The sequence below is a fragment of the Hyposmocoma kahamanoa genome, unplaced genomic scaffold, assembly GCF_003589595.1.
Source record: "Hyposmocoma kahamanoa isolate Upper Pololo Valley unplaced genomic scaffold, ASM358959v1 98972, whole genome shotgun sequence".
Classification (NCBI taxonomy): Eukaryota; Metazoa; Arthropoda; class Insecta; order Lepidoptera; family Cosmopterigidae; genus Hyposmocoma; species Hyposmocoma kahamanoa.
Window position 1 is genome coordinate 303011 of NW_020655740.1, and position 18423 is coordinate 321433.

The 18423-nt window shown below is 37.8% G+C and overlaps 1 protein-coding gene across 4 annotated transcripts in view; it reads right to left on the reverse strand.

The window, feature by feature from the left end:
- Window positions 1–3889: 3889 nt before the first annotated feature.
- The window catches only part of LOC113238951, a 41518-nt gene continuing 26984 nt past the window's right edge, over window positions 3890–18423 (reverse strand). The window contains exons 4-8 of one of the 4 annotated variants that reach the window (XM_026475810.1): window positions 17599–17691; window positions 16195–16411; window positions 9178–9296; window positions 4909–5085; window positions 3890–4197 (exon numbers count right to left, since the gene is read on the reverse strand). In XM_026475810.1, the coding sequence (XP_026331595.1) occupies window position 16411; window positions 17599–17691 (94 nt within the window). In that variant the 3' untranslated portion in view covers window positions 3890–4197; window positions 4909–5085; window positions 9178–9296; window positions 16195–16410. Of the gene's footprint in view, window positions 4198–4903; window positions 5232–9177; window positions 9297–16194; window positions 16412–17598; window positions 17692–18423 lie in introns of those variants that run through there. The other 3 variants (XM_026475809.1, XM_026475807.1, XM_026475808.1) reach the window with 3 other exon arrangements.

Here is an 18423-nt window from a genome sequence, read left to right on the forward strand (position 1 = left end):
ATATCCAACCTGCATTGGGTCGTCTGTACCTACAGCAGGAGACCGTGCCCAGCAGTAATAATGCTTTGTTGATGATGACAAGAACATAGTCGTTCCTCCGTCGGTCTGGAACACTCCATCCTTATGTAGTTAATATACCACCCATTCGCACTAAGCGCTTTGCTTCCTCCTTTCCGATGCGTACGGCAAAGAAATGGCACACCCTACCAATCTGTGTTTCCCGAAAAGTACCATTTGGGGCTATTGAAGGCTACAGGGAATAGGCATTTTTAGGCAAATCGTCGGTCACATCATCGCTTAACATCAGGTGAGATTGTGGCCAAGCGTGTGTCTATTATTTGTAATTTTTTTTATCACATGTCAGCGGCCACTTTTCTTGAAGCCACTTGTCATTGTAATTCCATTGAGAACTCACTAAGATTATATTGTAAATACGGTAATCATCATCATTCAGGCATACGACGCCCACTGCTGGACATAGGCCTTCCCCATCGATCTCCACAACTTCCCGCGATCTTTACCAGAACGTCGGTCCAGCTGGTGGGGGGCCTACCCACTGAGCGTCGTCCAATGCGCGCTCGCCATTGAAGAACCTTTCCGCCCCAACGGCCATCGGTTCTTTTAGCTATGTGCCCCGCCCACTGCCATTTCAGCTGAGCAATTCTTCGCGCTATGTCGGTTACCTTAGTTCACCTACGGATTTCCTAATTTCTGATTCTATCACGTAGGGAAATACCGAGGATCGCTCTCCCCATTGCCCGCTGAGTGACCTTGATGACTTATGAGGTCCATAAATAAGGTAATATTCTTCGTTCTGCAAAAATCTAGTCGCAATAGCAGTTGAATTTCAATCCACAGACATATGTGTAAAATGACGCCGCAAGTGTACCTACTTCGCATGCTCAATGTAAGAAACCCCCCACACTGGCGTATCTCGAGCATCAGCGTCATGCCAACACACGCACAGAGTCGAAACAATGCGTCCGCGCGACTTAGTGTCCCTAACTATTTTGTCGACGCAACGCCAGCAGTGAGCGACTGCTGCAATATACACCCGACTGGCGCTGTGACGTAGTCGCGTCGTGTGGACGCTGTGCGTGCGTTGGCAAGAAGTTGTCGCTCGAAAGACGCTAGCGTAGGGGGTCTCTAAACTATAACTCTTACTGCTACGCTTTAGTAGTTAAACATCAGTCGAAAAATGCCTAATTGTGCCATAAGAAACTGCAAAAACGCCACAGCTACGTTTCCTTCCAAATTAGGTATTATTACGTAATTTTGTAACCTGAATATGCATAATATATTTGAAAATCAGTTATTTTCATTTTGAATGAATTTTGGGTTTCGTATACGCAATACATTGCGGCGTTTACTTGGTGCAGTACACTTGTGATACTTCTTTAGTAGGTGATGAATATCAAACGAGCGATACTTTCGCATAATGCATTCAGTTTCATGGTACGACCGCTTCGTCATGTTTTAGTCAAATTTTACAATTAGTGATGTTCACTTGATGCAACACAGTTCCCGATTCTGATCGATTTAGGAATCAAAGGCATGATTATTTTTAAGACCCTAGAAAATGTTATGAAAAGATTCTATAAAGTTTGTTGTTTTTTTTTCAGTTCTTCGAATCACTTTTTTCTTAAAAAAAAATATATTTTACCATATTAATATTTCACATATTCTTATAATCGTCCACGTGTTCCATTTAGTCAATCGCTTTAGTGTCGAAGGAGGTTTTCCATCCCGAAATAGCGTTATTTCTCGCGGTACTTGCGGCGTCTTTTACATATATGTCTGTGATTCACTCACTACTATGGAAATTACTACGGCTTAAGCAGCAATTTAGTCTTCAAAGTAAATGCATTTTTTTACGTCAAATGATTAGAACACTACGTCATCGACGTCCCATTGACTCGCCATAGAACGATGGCTAGCAACTGACATACCACTACTATTAAGTTTATGCAGAATACAAAACGGACTAAATCCTGCCTCTGACACTATCGACAACTGACATGATTGAATATTAACAGACTTGGGGGCCAGGATTGTTTGTTTGTTTTTATGATACACGAAAACTGACAACCCTGCAAATGTAATTTTACTCCATCTTCAAAAAAAGACAGACAATAGTAAAAAGGAATGTGAGTGACTGATAAATTAGGCTCCGTTATAAACAACTAACAACTTGCATTGATGTAAGGCATGAAACTATCATCAGTGTAGCAAACTTCTTAATCCAGCCTAATATACTTTGTATTGTCGTTTAAAAAGCTCTCCTAGATACATACCTGTATGGCACCCCGACCATTTTAGTAGCAGGAGAAATCCTTTCGTCCAGGGAAGTGCTGCCACCTTACCTATTTCTGCCGGTAAGCAGTAATCTCAGCATTGCTGTGTTCCGGTTTTAAGGGGTAAGGGTGCTGGTGAAATTACAGGCACATAGGACTTGTCAACTTATGTCTCAGGGTGACTCCGATTGGCCAGCCCGAATTCGAAACAATTGACGGGTGACGTCTTATTGTTTCACTTCAAGTCGGCCAGTTTAACTTGAGCTTGGCTAAAATGGACGAAAATTGAAAAGTTACGCATTTTGATATTTAATTACCAATGAAATGTGGTTCCATTTGTTTTGTAATTAGATGTTTTGCTGTTTTTACCACACCACCGAATGGAACAGCCCCCATTGTTAGAGATATTATCTTTATTACAATAAACACAGAATATTTTTGAAGTATACGGAGACGTGCACACAGGTCAGTTGTTGGCGCTGTACTATTTCAGCTTTCTAATTTGTGATGTCAGTGTAACCGAGAGTTGATATTTAAAAGTGACATAGTGCCCATTTGTCTGATGAGTTGCCAGGGATGGATGGCCATATACTCGATGCGTGTAGCTTGCCATGAGGCGCACGACTTATTCATCCCGTCACTGAATGTTATAAAAAAAAGTTTTAATTCATTACGTGTTTCGAAGAGTGTTCATATAAAGTGTCAGGTTGATGAGGTTAACAATGAAACCACAGAAAGACATCGATTTTATTTATTAAATAATCTCCATTGATTAGTATCTGAAATGGTTAAAAAATGTGTATAAAGGCCGAGTGAAATTCTGGAAAATAATCACGTATTATCGATAATACACGAACAATACTAAACAATTTCCCTGTTTTATTTTTAATACTTTAAAAATTTTAATCTCACTCGTACTTCTTTTCCAGAGAACTAAAACACTCGTTTCACAAAATGATCCAATATACTAAATACATTTCAGTATGACCCGAAATGCACTTTCAGTTAATAGACATTAATACTAAACATACTAAACATAATCTAGGATGATCCCTGTGACAGTTCATAAAAAACTACTTAATATAACCTTGCAACGACGTGGACTAATTTACATATTTCATAAAATATTTTAATAAGCAACGTTTTTAAATGTATAAGCCTTCATTTAAGTAAATACACTAAATTAATGTAAAAATAACACGAAATCAATGTCTATTTGTAAGAAATCAGCGGAAAAGTTTGTTTTGTTCAAATTTTTATTAAAATTTGCGACGTCGTGCAAAGGTTACTTAATTACACTGCTAGAGATGAGGTGTATCGGCAAAAAGTTTTCGATAATTTAATTAATAAATGTGCGGTGCAGGTATTCGTTATTAAAGTATGTATTTTAATCATAGGCAATGAATTAACATGTTAGTGTTTTTCAAAATCTATCGACTTCACCTCATCTGTATGACAAACGTCAAATGAATACTACATTCACAGTGATCATCCTTTTTTTTTTTTTTTTTTTTTTTTTTTAGTTTACGTTTAGTATTGGAAACGGCATAAAATGCGCGCTTCATAAATAGACACAAAATAATTAAAAGTTTAAGAAAGGCATCGCGCGTTTCATAAACATTTCTTAATAATACGTTGAAACATTACTAAACCGCCACTTATTACATAATGTGAAAACCGTACATTGTTAATTTCCTTCAGAAGGTTAAATTCGTAAATGTTATTACACCGGAATCGTGCACGGTGACTATACTAATGCACAATTATTATAATATATTAAAGGCGCAGCGCAATAAGACTGCGTTAAGATCATGTAATTATATTAGAAATACGAATACGGATGTCTCGCAGCTGGATGGTTCCACGCGAAATTTTAATTGTAGTCCTCCGCCATTCTACTGGTCTGTAACGACAACATATGTACATCATGAACATTTTTAAATCACATTACCGTATCTACCAAAAAGGTTGGTACTACACAATAATTTTCATCGTAAGTGTCAAGTGTGATATGCCCTTGACACTTACGAATTGTTGACTAGACATCGAAACTTTTTTAACCTACTTCAAAAAAAGTAGGAGTAGTTCTCATATGTATGTTACGCGGTAACATACGTATAGAAAAAAGAAGCGGTTTGTGAGCCGAGGTTGATGATTTTTTTTGTTTGTTGGAAAGAGGATACCCCAATTGTAGTCCCATTTAAATTTGAAGGAAATATTCCACCTCTAAGGGTGGCAAACTAAGGGATGAATGACTTGAGGACGGATTTTTAGCACTCTGCACTGATATCATTATTTAAATATAAATAATATGATTCTCCCTCACCGCGACCATTCGCCTGTAATGTAACATTCAAGATTCGATTAGGCTGCGATTTCACCACGGATGTGCGAGGTAGCAGGGCGTGCGTGCAACTGCCTCCGAGTGCGTGCACTTTGACGCCTGCGACAAAAAGGACAAGATCCAATAAAAAAAATCATTAAAATCGATTCACAAATGCCAGAGTTATCGCGTAACACACATTCAAAAAAAATACAGTCGAATTGACAACTACCTCCGTTTTTAAAGTCGATTAAAAATGTTAAACTTTAGCGAATATAATAGCAACCTTACTCCTGCCATGGCAAATGCAGCATGTAGGGACGCTATCGCGCTTGCGGGCCTGGTCACGCTCTCGCATATCGTCGTAGTTGCGGTGGCGTGGTGGACCCGATGTATGGAAGCCGCGAGAAGGACCTGGCATATCGTAGCCGCGTGAAGGACCCGGTGTATCGAAGCCGCGTGATGGACCTGGCATATCGAAGTCGCGTGACCAACCAGCAGCTGCGGTACGGGACTTAGGCGGACCTTCCTTCATCCCGCCCTCTCTATTCCGAGAATTGGGAGGTACGCGCTTCATCGCACGTGCTCGAGCCCTTCTATTCCTGCGGCGTAATCTGCATATAGGAAAAGCAACTTAGTATCGGGACACAGTGAATAAAATCGCGCCTCTTAAAATATTTTGCTTTTAACAATTTATGTCTTAATCCCCCAACCGTCTTGTTTCAGTCTAACCTTAAAAATACAACCTAACCTTAATAATCTTAAAAATACAAATTGATAAATAAGATCTGTAAAGAATAGAATGATTAAGGAAAGTTTAAAACTCGCGAACTGGATCTTGGAACTACACACATCAAAGGCGTCCATGAATCGGCGTCATTTTTTAAATATTTGATTACCCCATTAAAATCAAGTAACAATCAAAATCTATACATATTCAATTTTTTTGGCACAGCTACAAGATACAAATTATACAAATAAAATTTACCTATAAAATTGTGAAATAGACCAAAAAAGCGATACTATTTAAAAAAATCAATTGTTGATTTTCGGTAATTGGCAAAAACGTGATCCTTAGACACTTTTTTGATGAGTGTAGATTTTCACGAGATATTTGTAGAAGAAACTATAAATAGCGAACGCTCTTGTTTAGGAACTCATTCAGAAGAAGTGTCACGATCACGTTGTAAGTCCAGGACGATCTGTCTATCACCCCTCAGTGCAATATTTTTACCGGCTGACAAACCGCCTGCCGGACGCAGACTGACAACATTTGATATATACGTGTATATGTTTGTATATGTTTGTATGTTTGTATGCTTAGCAGATGTCACTTGGCGGCTTAACCTGTCAAAGTGAAACTCGAAATGGATCCTCTGTCTATCTTTCCACTCCCCTCTACGATGACCAATGAGTCTATCGTTACTGCAAGGGGATGGTGTTGCAGACATTAACAGTGAAAGAGTGAAAACTATGCTGCACTTGGTAATATTGTTGTGATTTTCACTCAACGTCGAGTTCTAGTCCGATAATACCAGACCACGAGTCAATAGTGCGTCCATAACTCACGGTAATTTGCTGAAGTTGGAACAAAAAATACACCTGTTTTACAATAACACGCACTCTTAGCTTTTATTTAACGTTAATTTTCCAGTCCAAGCTCAAAATAGATCGGAGCGCTCCAGGATTTTGGGTCGCTAATTTCCTCAAAATCTTTCAATCACTCGATTAGTAATTTTCACTTAAATTAGGAAGCCTCAAGCCTTATATTGCCTTCTTGACTGTTCTATTTTTTAAATATTTGTTTCGAAAATAATTTACTCGTTGTACTGGAACGTGGTGCAGTGCGCCCATAGTGCACCTATTGACTAGTAATCAAACAATTGTGACTCAATTTCTTGTTAACAAGGGGTTGGCCTAAAATTCTTTGGCTTTGGCTTAAATTTGGGTTAAAATTCAAATTAGCTAATAATATAATGATAATTAACATGAACAAAACTAAATTTTTTTAAATCACATGTTATAGAGAAATCCATTACATTACAACTACTATTACAATTACTACTACTCACTTAGTCACTATTTTCGTGTGCGAGATGCATCTGTCTACTCTACACAATGTGCTATGATCGGGGAATCATGTCGCTCTGCTATTACCCTTGGGATGGGATTGGAACTACCCCGTAGTCTGCAGAGCAGCGAGGCCGTTTTCTTTCGCATGATGGCATTAAAATCATCCATATTAGCCTGCGCAAACATGCCTGACGCGCTGCAGAATCGGGGCAGCCCAAGCTACACCCTAAAGGCACTGTTGTACTGAATCCTCAGCGCGCCGAGGGTCCGCTGCGTGTGGTTGATCCACAGGGCGCACGTTTAGAACACCTGACAGTAAGCTCTAAACAATGTTAGTTTTACAGGGACACTACAGCGCTCAAATCTACGGGCCAACATATTACAGCGTACCGTCAGCATCCTGCGTTCCCTCTCAATGTCTACCTCGTCCTTAAGGTCATCAGTTACAAAATGCCCGAGATATTTGAATTGGTTAACCCACTTAAGTTTTGCTCCGTTGAGTGTAATTTTGGTTACATGAGATGGACACTTACCACCGACGGTCCTAAACACCAGAAACTTGCTTTTTTTAACGTTATACAGGAGACCATGTGAAAGGGCATAACGTTCACAAACCTGTAGTAGACGCCTAAGCGCTCCAACCGTTGGACTCAGCAGCACCATGTCGTCCGCGTAACTGATGTTATTGACGCTGATGTCATCCACGCCACAGCCGACCCTCATGCTGCTGAGCTCAACGATCAAGTCGTTAACGTATAAGTTAAAAAGCTTTGGCGAGGTCAGACTCCCCTGTCTCACTCCACACTCTAATTTGAACGAGTCTGAGAGCTTATTAGCCCACCTCACGTAGTTCACTTGATTATGATACCAGTATTGAAATATACGCAACAACTCCGCTGGCACATCTCTATCTCGAAATTTGTCCCACAACACATCATACGACACCAGGTCGAAAGTGAGATGGGTCGATAATTGGCCCTGTCAGTTACATCACCCGTTTTGTTTATCATGGGCACTACAATTGTACGCATAAGATCATCAGGAAGGTATGAGTGGCACATGCATAGAGAGAAAAACGTAGCTAGAACTCTTGACAAGTGAGGTCCGGCATGCTGCAGGTGCTCGACACTGAGGCTGTCGTGACCCGGAGACTTTCCTCTTGTCATTTTTTTGATAGCATTTAGAACTTGCTTTGACGAAAATCAAATGAGGTCGGTGTCACTACAAATACCATCGTTGATCATCCCACACGATGCCCCTATAGGTGACTCAGCTTTAAAAAGCTGAACGAACATATTTGCGATCGACAGAGGCTCACTAGCACCCCCAACAGTAACTGGCAACTCAGGCTAAACATTAAATTTATTAGTAGCCTTCCAGAACTTTTATATAATAACATTGAGTATAATAATCACTTAAAATTTCAATTTATAATTTGGTTATATTATTAACATAGTTAAATCAAATCTAAAAAAATATTATTTATATCATCTTCCGTATTTATTTAGTTTAGAAATTATTATTTGTTTAATTTATACAACATGAAAATGGCGTGAGCTGGTTATCGTATCCGCGGAATCCTCTAGGTTATAGGTTATCGCTGATTTCAGCGGTTTGCTCCTGAGTAAACACTGACGCTGAGCTACTGCCTTTTTGCACTGCTATAGCACACATACATAGCTGGGTGTTCGGCAGTGCTGCGACGCTGTTCTTTTTTTTTCTTTTTATTGTATTAAAAATTTCCTGTTATGCATATGTGTCTGTAGATCTAAATAAACGCTTTATCTATCTATCTATCTATTTCCCCGAAAATGCCCCCAGACACTAGTAACAATTCAAAATGACCATGAGACAACACCTGGTTTTGGTATTACCAAAACGTCATTGATAGTTCAATGTCGATATTTTCAAGGACTAGCTTGTTTGCGCAACTGTGTAGCAATTGACGTCCCTATATGTGAAAGAGACTCTGGCGCATAAAGTTCAGGCTAGTGTTATCGAATTTCGTGTATGTATACGTTATGACTAAGAAATGCGTTAGTAATTAGCATTTTATTTGTGTGCGTTGCCTCGTCCTCCACAAAAGTGGCAGACATTGTAGTTTTAGAAACTGGAACCCGTGGCGCCTCTGCCTGGTCAAATGCTCTAAGTATATAATTGTTGAAACTTTGATGTTTATTTTTTAAATGTTTTCATATTAATAGTGGTATCAATATGCTTTGATACCGCACGAATTTTTTGATAAATTGCAACAGTTATATGACCAATCGATCAGTTATATGACGAATCGATGCAAGTTCTCGTTCTAATGTGGTGATAACATTTTGTTGTTATTCTTGGGTGTAGCTTCCTCCGAATGCGTGTGGCAAAGTTGGGGAAACCATGTAGCATTTTATTAAAGCTTTGCCCGCTCGGGTGACAACGAGTTGGGAAATTGTTTGTCATTTTTTGGACTGTCGTATTAACTATATAATTTTCACATCTCACCTGCGTACGCGCGGTTCAGTAGATCTTACGGAGGGGCGGCTACGCGTTGTGATGGTCTCAGAGGCCCTGTGGCAGTTGCCGAGATGTTGCATCATCTCCACCCAGTTAAGCACAGGCTCCTGCAACAACAGGCGGTTGTGAACGTGTGTGACCTTTTTGACTAACCACCTCAGTGATGACCGTTAGACACTCTGAGCAAATAACGAAGTCGAATGCCGGTAGAACCAGTTTAACCAAGTGGTACAATCACAATTGTAACTTCTTCATAAATAATGAAATGAAATTATTTATTGGTAATAATGTTATACGTTCCAAGTCAGTTATCAATACCATTCAACATTTGTAAAATGGACATTATATTAATATTACATTTCAAGTTAGTCATTATGTCATTCACGATTAATTATGAAATAAACTAGTACGAAGCATTCCATTTACAATACATTATACGTCACATTTACATTATATTACATGTCACGAAAAAATAAATAAATAAAATGAGTACAATATCAACTAATCAAAGATAAATCATGGTACGATAGAAATTACATTGGGACATTTGATTTTAAGAAATAAGGGATTCTTTAAAGTCATGGAATTGTTCTTCTAGTAGCCACACACCTTCTTTAACTCAATCTTAAAACTAAACGATGAAACTGCATCATTGACTTACAAATAAATGGACGACGGGTCTAATACAAAAATCACGAAAAAAAATGTCCCAAGTCAACCTATTTAAACGTAGTGACATGTAGAGGAATATGAAAAAGCTAAAACGTTGAATTTAAATTGTAATGTCATCGCAGTACTGTCTAATTTTGCTTGCTTCGCTGTCAGTCGAACAAACGAAGGCTAAAGCGTGAATGACGCTCTGTATACGATTTTAACGCCCTATAAGTTCGGACACTTTTTAGCGCGGACCCGACGTCCATATAATTGTAAGTCAATGAACTGCATCTTTGATGTCATACGGTATGTTATTGTATACTAGCGTTCCTATTACGTAGACAGACTATTCTGACTTGGTTGATTTGGCTGGAATCTTTTTAACGATAAAGTGTGTGTTGCTGCGTAGGGCATACCTCGAGCTAATCCCATTATGCTGAAAATGTTCTAAATTGTTATGGACAAAGGTAGCTATCTGCTGTATTAGTAGGCCGGGAGGGGTCACAATTTGGTATTTTTTAAATAGTCACGCTCCGATAGGTATCAGGTACTCCCGCCATTGCACGGATCGCACGCTTTTGGAGTACGCACGATTTTCAAGAAAATCAACGACGCAAATGTAACAAAAACGCGAGCCTAGATTTTTAGGAAGTGTCATCATACCAGCAGTCAGAATACCAGCGTCGCGGGCAGCCGCGTCATTTATGCTGAGCCAGCGCCTTTTTCACTGCCATGACTTCCAAGTGTAATATTAGTAGATAAGAATATCATTATTGTTATATACATATAAGTTAATGCCTATATCATGTATCTGATGTCATGGTGGTGAATAAAGCTTTTATCTATCTATCTATCTATCTATCTATCTATCATCGACATCATATAGCCTATAGGTTATGATGTCGATGGGAAGTGTAGTCTGGGAGCGGTCGCCCCTCATCTTCCGCAATCCGCGCGCTAATAGTTAATATGAATAAAATAAGAACAGGCGGAGAAAACTTAACACAGATCTGACATCGACAAGCGCCCATGGCGGCGGAGGGGGCAGCGGCCGGCGCGGCGTTTCATTAAACTACTGGGCAATTTGCAAATTTTGGGATAAAATGTGAATTTAGTAAATAACAGGGCTTCAGTTAAAAAAATTTAACAGGTACTCTATAGTACTTAAAGAGCAATATGTCCATACAAAAATTATATAAATTGTATGAAACGTTATTTTTAATAAAATTCCATGTAGATTTTTATTTTAGCCTGTGTTCAGGATTTTAGCCGCTCACGCGATGCGCTCCTCCTACCGCAAAATGGCGGCTATTTGGTTTCGCAAATTAGAAAAGCATTCAGTTTAAATACAAGTTTTTATAAATAAAAATTATTATTCTGCATTGCTAAATAAATACCCTCTGTACTACCAACAAAAACATCTCAAATAAAATGCAGTAATACACCGCAAATCCTGCACTTAAAAAGCGCTAATGAAATTTTTGGTGTACTTGGATAAATATGATAATATTCCGTTTGAGTGGTTCTAACGTTTACCTTGAAATTACTCCTTAAAGTATAGTTTATAAACATTTATATTCATGGTAAACTTAAAAAACGCTACTTTCAATAAATAAACACCGAAATCACCAGCCCAAACAATAACACAAACGATTGTCGTGACGTATTTTTGAAGTTGTTTATTTTTTTTTTTAAATGACAGACCCAGGCATTAAAAACTTTATGGTTTGCTAGAAAGAGTAGTTACCGAAATAGCAATTAATATTAGTTCTTTTACCTGTTATAACTTCGATATCCGATAAATCGGTATAAAATCATCACCGGCACCTCTAGGTGTGGTATGCGTCTACGGCTGCATGTATCGCGTTAGCGGCTAACAGATCGACTGCACGTTCGCAGTTAATGCAAGTTTGCAAACATGCAGTAAATCTATTGTCAGCCTTACTGGGAAGGCAGGTGGTTTCACTCGCTGTGGCAGGGTATTGTTGAGTACAAATAAAATTAGTTCGCAGCAAGCGCAGTATACCTAAGTTAACCCGAACGAAAAGTAACAGTGACGGCACCGCAAGCCGAAACTAAGTACATACTAAGCTACTGCCAGGGCACCAATTTTGCTAATTTTCTTTCCATTTATAACATGATTTACTATTTTATTAAAATTTAGTTGTCATGGTAGTTGAGTCTTAGCGGAATGCCAGTGATGGCATATTCATTCACTCAATTACTAACGGTCGACCTTGCCTTATTAAAATTATAATGGAAAAATAATATTTTTCCATTATCGTATCTTAGTAGCGTATCTTAGTTTTTCTTTTCTTAATACAATAATAATAATAATAATTTGTTTGTGTCTCTTGTAAAGATTTTACAAGAGAGTGCCAGTACAAACATGTTTCGCATATATTAAATGGCATGCAAATGTGTAGTTATATAATGTCGATCAGACTACCACAACACAATAGTTAATACAAAAATGTCACAAACGTGTCAAGTTACAAATTAATTTGGTCAAGAATGATAATCTTCAAGATAAAATCTTATATCTCATTTTCTGTCAAAAATTTCGTTTAGGTCATAAAGATTATTTTTATTTAACCACTTCTACAGCTTTGTTTTAAATAAACTTAAGTGTAATGGTTTAATCTCAAGTGGTATTTTATTATATATGTCAACACACATTTTTAAACAACTTTTACTGTATTTAGCAGTCATAGGAATAGTGTCAAATACAAATCTATTCGGGTTTCTGCTGAGTCTAGTATTCCCATCACAGGCTTTCTTAAACTAATAGGTGTGTATTCATTCAAAGATACAAATGTCGTATATATGTATATAATGATAGTAGTGGCAACAGACCAAGGCTCTGAAACAAGGGTCTTTTTCATGTTTCATCCGAGGGAATTCCACAAATTGCTCTAATGCATTTCTTTTGCGCTATAAAAGCTCTGTTTCGATCTGTAGTATTACCCCATATTATAAGACCGTAACGTAATATGAATTCTATACACGCCCTGTATGTGGTTATGACAGCTTTCTTATTTGTTATATTTTTCAGCTTTTTTAAGGCATGTACAAACTTATCGATTCTCGAACATACATTATCGACGTGAGTTATCCAGATCAGTCCTTGATCTATGGTTACTCGAAGAAATTTTGTGTGGGATACTTCCTGAATTGCATCGATATTTCAATTGAAACTATATTTAGTATATCTCGATTTATTAAATTGTATATAGTTTGGTTTGTTTAAGTTAATATTCAGATTATTTGAATGTAACCAATTGATTATTTCAACAATTGTATTGTTTATGTGTAGTTCATGCTCTCTTGTTGATGTTGTTGTTCTACTACAAGTTACTGTAATAGATATGTCGTCAGCGAATAATATGCATTGATGTTTTGTTGTGTCTACAATGTCATTTATGTAGAGCAAGAACAGAATCGGTCCTATCACACTTCCCTGTGGAACTCCCTCTCACGTATTTTGATTTTAGGTACTGACTTGAATTCCAATAATTCATTATTTCTTATTTTGGAGACAACAACGCATTGTTGACGGTTTGCCAAGTATGACTTCATCCATTGCAAAATGGGTCCTCTTATGCCTGTCCTTTCCAATTTCTTAAGAAGTAAATCCGGCCGGATCGAAAGAATTTTTTCTGACTGTAAATACTTCTTCTTAAAATTTTGGAATACTTCTGATATGTATATTTATTGTTTTCCGTCTTGTTAGCATAATACTGGTATCGTAATTTACGATTAGTTTTAGAACTTTTTCGTAATCCACGACTTATCCATTTTGTCTCTTATCTTTGATATGTATTTTAATTCGAATCTTCGGAAAACATGAATTATACAGCAGGCGGTAAAATTCATGAAATTCATCAAACGCTATATTAAGATCTGGCTCTGTCAATACTGTAGACCATGAAAGTGCATTCAAATATTCTCTGAATTTTCCAATATTTTGCAAAGAAAAATCTCTTTTGTATGTAAAGAAGAATTTTAATTTTGGAGGCATATGCTGTACAGGAAAACTTAGTAATTGTGCAGTGTCATGATCGGAAAGATACAATAGCAACACAGTAGCATTTGAATCCTTTATATTACTTAAAATATGATCTATACAGGAGTGTTTGCGCGTGGGCACATTAATATGGATATTTAAGTTATGATTTTGTGCTACTTCCTGTAACTGGTTTGTTGTCCTTCCTGGTTTTAATGTATTAATATTAAAGTCACCAGAGACGACAATATTTACCTTATACTTATACTTTTTATGTACTTCATGTAATAAACAGTCTAACTTATACAAGAAAAGAGATGAATCTGAAGGAGGGTTTTTGTACGCGCATATAATAATAAGTCTGTGTATTGGGATTTCTATTCCGCATACTTCAAATAACATTTGAATTGCCATATTTTTTATGAAAACTAATTCGTTATATACTGTGCCCTGTTTTACTAAGATACCAGTTCCTCCTCTTCGTGCGTCTCTGCAAAAAGTTGCAGCCAGCCAGCCAGCCTCTATATATCTGAATTTTTAAGTAATAACTTGGTCTGAATTTAAAAATGTTTCAGATAAACATATTATTTCCGGATTTATATTTTGCTGTCGTAAATCTATTAGCGTTCATTCTAACAATGCTTGTTTAGCCAAAACACTACTAATATTTTGATGAATTATTCTAAAATGTGATGTTAGCTGTTCAGCAGTCTTATGTGCAAAAATATTCTTCTTATCTAATACTTGGAAATAGAACGGTATCGTACCCTTTTTTGCATTTTTTGTACTTTTGTCATTCTGTTGTTTTGTAGGGCTTGTATCAGAGTTAGTTTTAATGCGTGAAAAGTAGCATGATATCGTACCTTTCTTATGCCTTTTGTCACTTACTCCAGAGCGTGGTCTATTACTTGCCATCGTTTTTCTTATTTCCTTAAAGTTTAAATATTTACGATTACAATCCTCGCAGTCTATAACATAGTTGATTGATTTACAAATGTCAAATAGGGTATAGTGTTCGCATTCAACAAACCGACAATGTTTATAATTGTTGCAAAGGTTTCTAATACTAGTATTTAATTGGTAAACATTGATAAAATTATTTTTAAGAACATTCAAGAAAATTATAGTATTGTTAGGAAATTTTTCAATCAAGTCACAAAACTGAGAAATTAAACTTTTCAAGTCATAGTCATTTTCACCTACACAAATTATTAGTTTATCGTTAGTGTATCGTATGACTGCTTTGTTGAGTAAACTATATCATCGACGTGATGTCAATTCGCCATTGAAGAGCAGAACACCAAAAACTTGCAGTGACAGTTGAATAGTAGCTCGATGGCTAGACACTGATAAGCCACCACTCTTAACTTTTAGCAGAATACCAAACGTACTAAATCCTGCTAATGACACTTTATCTACACAAATAACTGTAATGATTTCTTAGAAGATTTGGAGCCCAGGTTTGTAGACGTTATCTTTGCCAAATTAAAATATGAGTACAACCATATGAATGCAGATCAAACACGCTACGCACAGAACGCCTTTTACGTAAGCTTATCAATAAAGACCGGTTTTTCAAACGCGATTCGTTTAGAGTACTAAAGGGTTTTCCATTATGGGCGGGTAGATTTTGACAGTTCATAGCGGCCATGTTGGTGATTGGTAACTAGAAATACAGACGAAATAAGGGCCATCCATCCCTGGCGACTCATCATACTTATGTGTACGTCTCCGTATATCCCAAAAATATTCTATATTTATTGTAATAAAGATAATATTTCTAACAATAGGGCGCTTTTCCTTTATTAAATATATAATTTTTCAATTTTCTTCTATTACAGCAAAGTTCAAGTTAAACTGGTATTTTTGAAGTGAAACAATTAACGACACCCGTCAATTGTCTCGAATTCGGGCTGGCCAATCGGAGCGCAGTTGTCACCATCACAAATTAAATGACATTTCGTCTCTATTTCTGGTTATATACTCGATGGCGTTGAGCAACAATGATAAAAAAAAATATCAAAATGGGTGTTCAATTATGGCAACGATGCGCGCGTATTATTAGCGTAGATTGCCTCGGATTCTTCAGAATACTCTCACGAACAGCGGCGATGGTTCACTAAACTGGTCGACACAAAAGCCACCAAACGTTGAATAGTTACTGGGAAGGACGATTACGTGAGTACGGTTCAATGGGCGCAACTTTCATCATTTGCAAATTAAACAACAGATGGCCGCTATGAACTGTCAATATCAACCCTTCATAATAGACGCACAAAAAACGGCGTCCCCTGAGTCGCGTGTGATTTATAATCTATTACATAATGAACTAAAAAAATGCTCACGAGATCTCGTCGCTGAGTCTTAACCATCTCAGCGTTTATAAAAGTGGTAATGTGTCCAAGCGCGTGGTAGGCCTTGTGCAGCTTGTGCCAGTTATGCAGACGGTGCAGAGCGTGGGCGCAACTGTGGAGATGCTGCAGCCGCGCAGCCATGAGGTTCCGAGCGCGCCGGGGCTCCGCCTCGTGAAGCACAGACCTCACCGGGCGGTACCGCAACCATCTACCATCACTACATATTAAATCATAGGCAAAACAACAGCATCCAAGGAGATTTACTTGCAGTAGATTTTAGAACTACCTGTGAAAGATTTTCATCCAGTTTAGTACCTACTGCCACCTTACCTATTTCTGCCACCAAGCAGTAATGTTGATTCCGGTTTTGAAGGGTAAGAATTCTGGTAAAATTACAGGCACATGGGACTTGTGTACTTATGTCTCAGAGTGACGGACGCAGTGGTAGCGCCCCTCAGATCTTCAAGATTTAAAGCTCTGAGTGGCACTGCAACTGCTTTAGACAGACGTGTAGTTTACCATCAGGCGCACGACTTGTTCATTCCGTCACTTAATATTATAAATCTAAAACAAAATGTGATTATACTTTTCAGCGTTACTTCTCGCAACTCAACAAACCTTCACCTCAGCAACAGTGTCTAGAATAAGCCATTTACCACAATACATAATACAATATTAAAAAGGAAGTGACTTCGATCATCAGACTACACATTTTTGTTCGAAAATCGCCTCCAGTGCAACGGAACAAGATACGTCAATGTGTAGCTTGATGTACTGGCGTGGCATAAAAAACTAAAAAGTTAACAATCTGTTACGGGAAAGTACGCGAAACCGGAGTCATCCCTCGGTTTGCCATACATAGAGGTGGTAAATTTTCTTCAAATTTAAATGGGACCAATACTGAGGTGCCCTCTATCCATTGACTTACAATTATATGGACGTCGGGTCCGCGCTAAAAAGTGTCCGCACTTGTAAGGCGCTAAAATCGTATACAGAGCGCCAAACTCCGCTTTAGTCTTCATTTGTTTGACTGACAGCGCGATACCATTACAATTTAAATTTCGAATAGGTTGACTTGGGACATTTTTTTCGTGGTTTTTGTATTAGACCCGTCGTCCATTTATTTGTAAGTCAATGCCTCTATCCAACAAAAAAAGAATCATCAACGCGTAACATACACACAAAAAAAAGTACAGTCGAATTGAGATTTTTTTTTAAGTCATTTATAAAAATTACATGTCATTTTCAGTGGAATTTGCGGAACTAACAAGATTACCAGAAAAAAAATTAGATTGTCAGTTTCTTCTGTCATCATTTTGTGCTTCTTTGAATATGCATTTATAACACAAAATTAACCCAAGAAAACATCGTATATAAAATAGCATTTGAACGAACCACTGCTCTTCGGTAGGCTCCGGGGTCACGCTCGGGGAAGGTTCCCCCGACAGCTCCGACCAGTCGGAGACAGAGCTCGACAAAATGGAAATCCTGCAAAATATTTCACATCTCATGCACCATGTCTATAAGACCATGTTACACAGAAGGACTTACTCAAATTATTTATCTATAGTAGCGCTCTTTATCAAAGCTTTCGTCCGGGGAAGTACTGCCACCTTACCTATTTCTGATGCCAAGCAGTAGTGTGAGCATTACTGCGTTCCAGATTTAAAGGGTGCTGGTGAAATTACAGGCACATGGGACTTGTTAACTTATATCTCAGGATGTCGGGCGCAGTGGCAGTGTCTCTCAGATCTTTGCGATTTTTAGTTCTGAGTGGTACTGCAACTGTTATGGACAGGCGCACGACTTGCTCGTCCCGTTATTTAGTTATTATAATATGTTAAAAATCTCTATCAGGGGCAATGGCTCAAATATTAAACAAGTCCTGTTACTTCAAAAAAGAGCAATTAGAATTATTTATGATATCCATGAGAGAAAAATCTGCAAAAAAAAAAGTTTCGTTTAACTAAAAAGTATGACAGTAATATCGCATCTGTCATGGAAGAATGGCATTTGTTACGTCAAAAATGTTTATTGCTCCATTGGATACAGAAATGTAACCCACATCCTCTCCAATTCTAATTACTCTATCGACTAATGGAACAATAAACATTTTTGACGTAACTTCACTTCTGTCATTCTTCCATGAGGGGTGAGATATCTTTATTCGTTTAGAATCGTGAACAAGAAATTCATAAAGAGAAACATAATCTAAAGCAG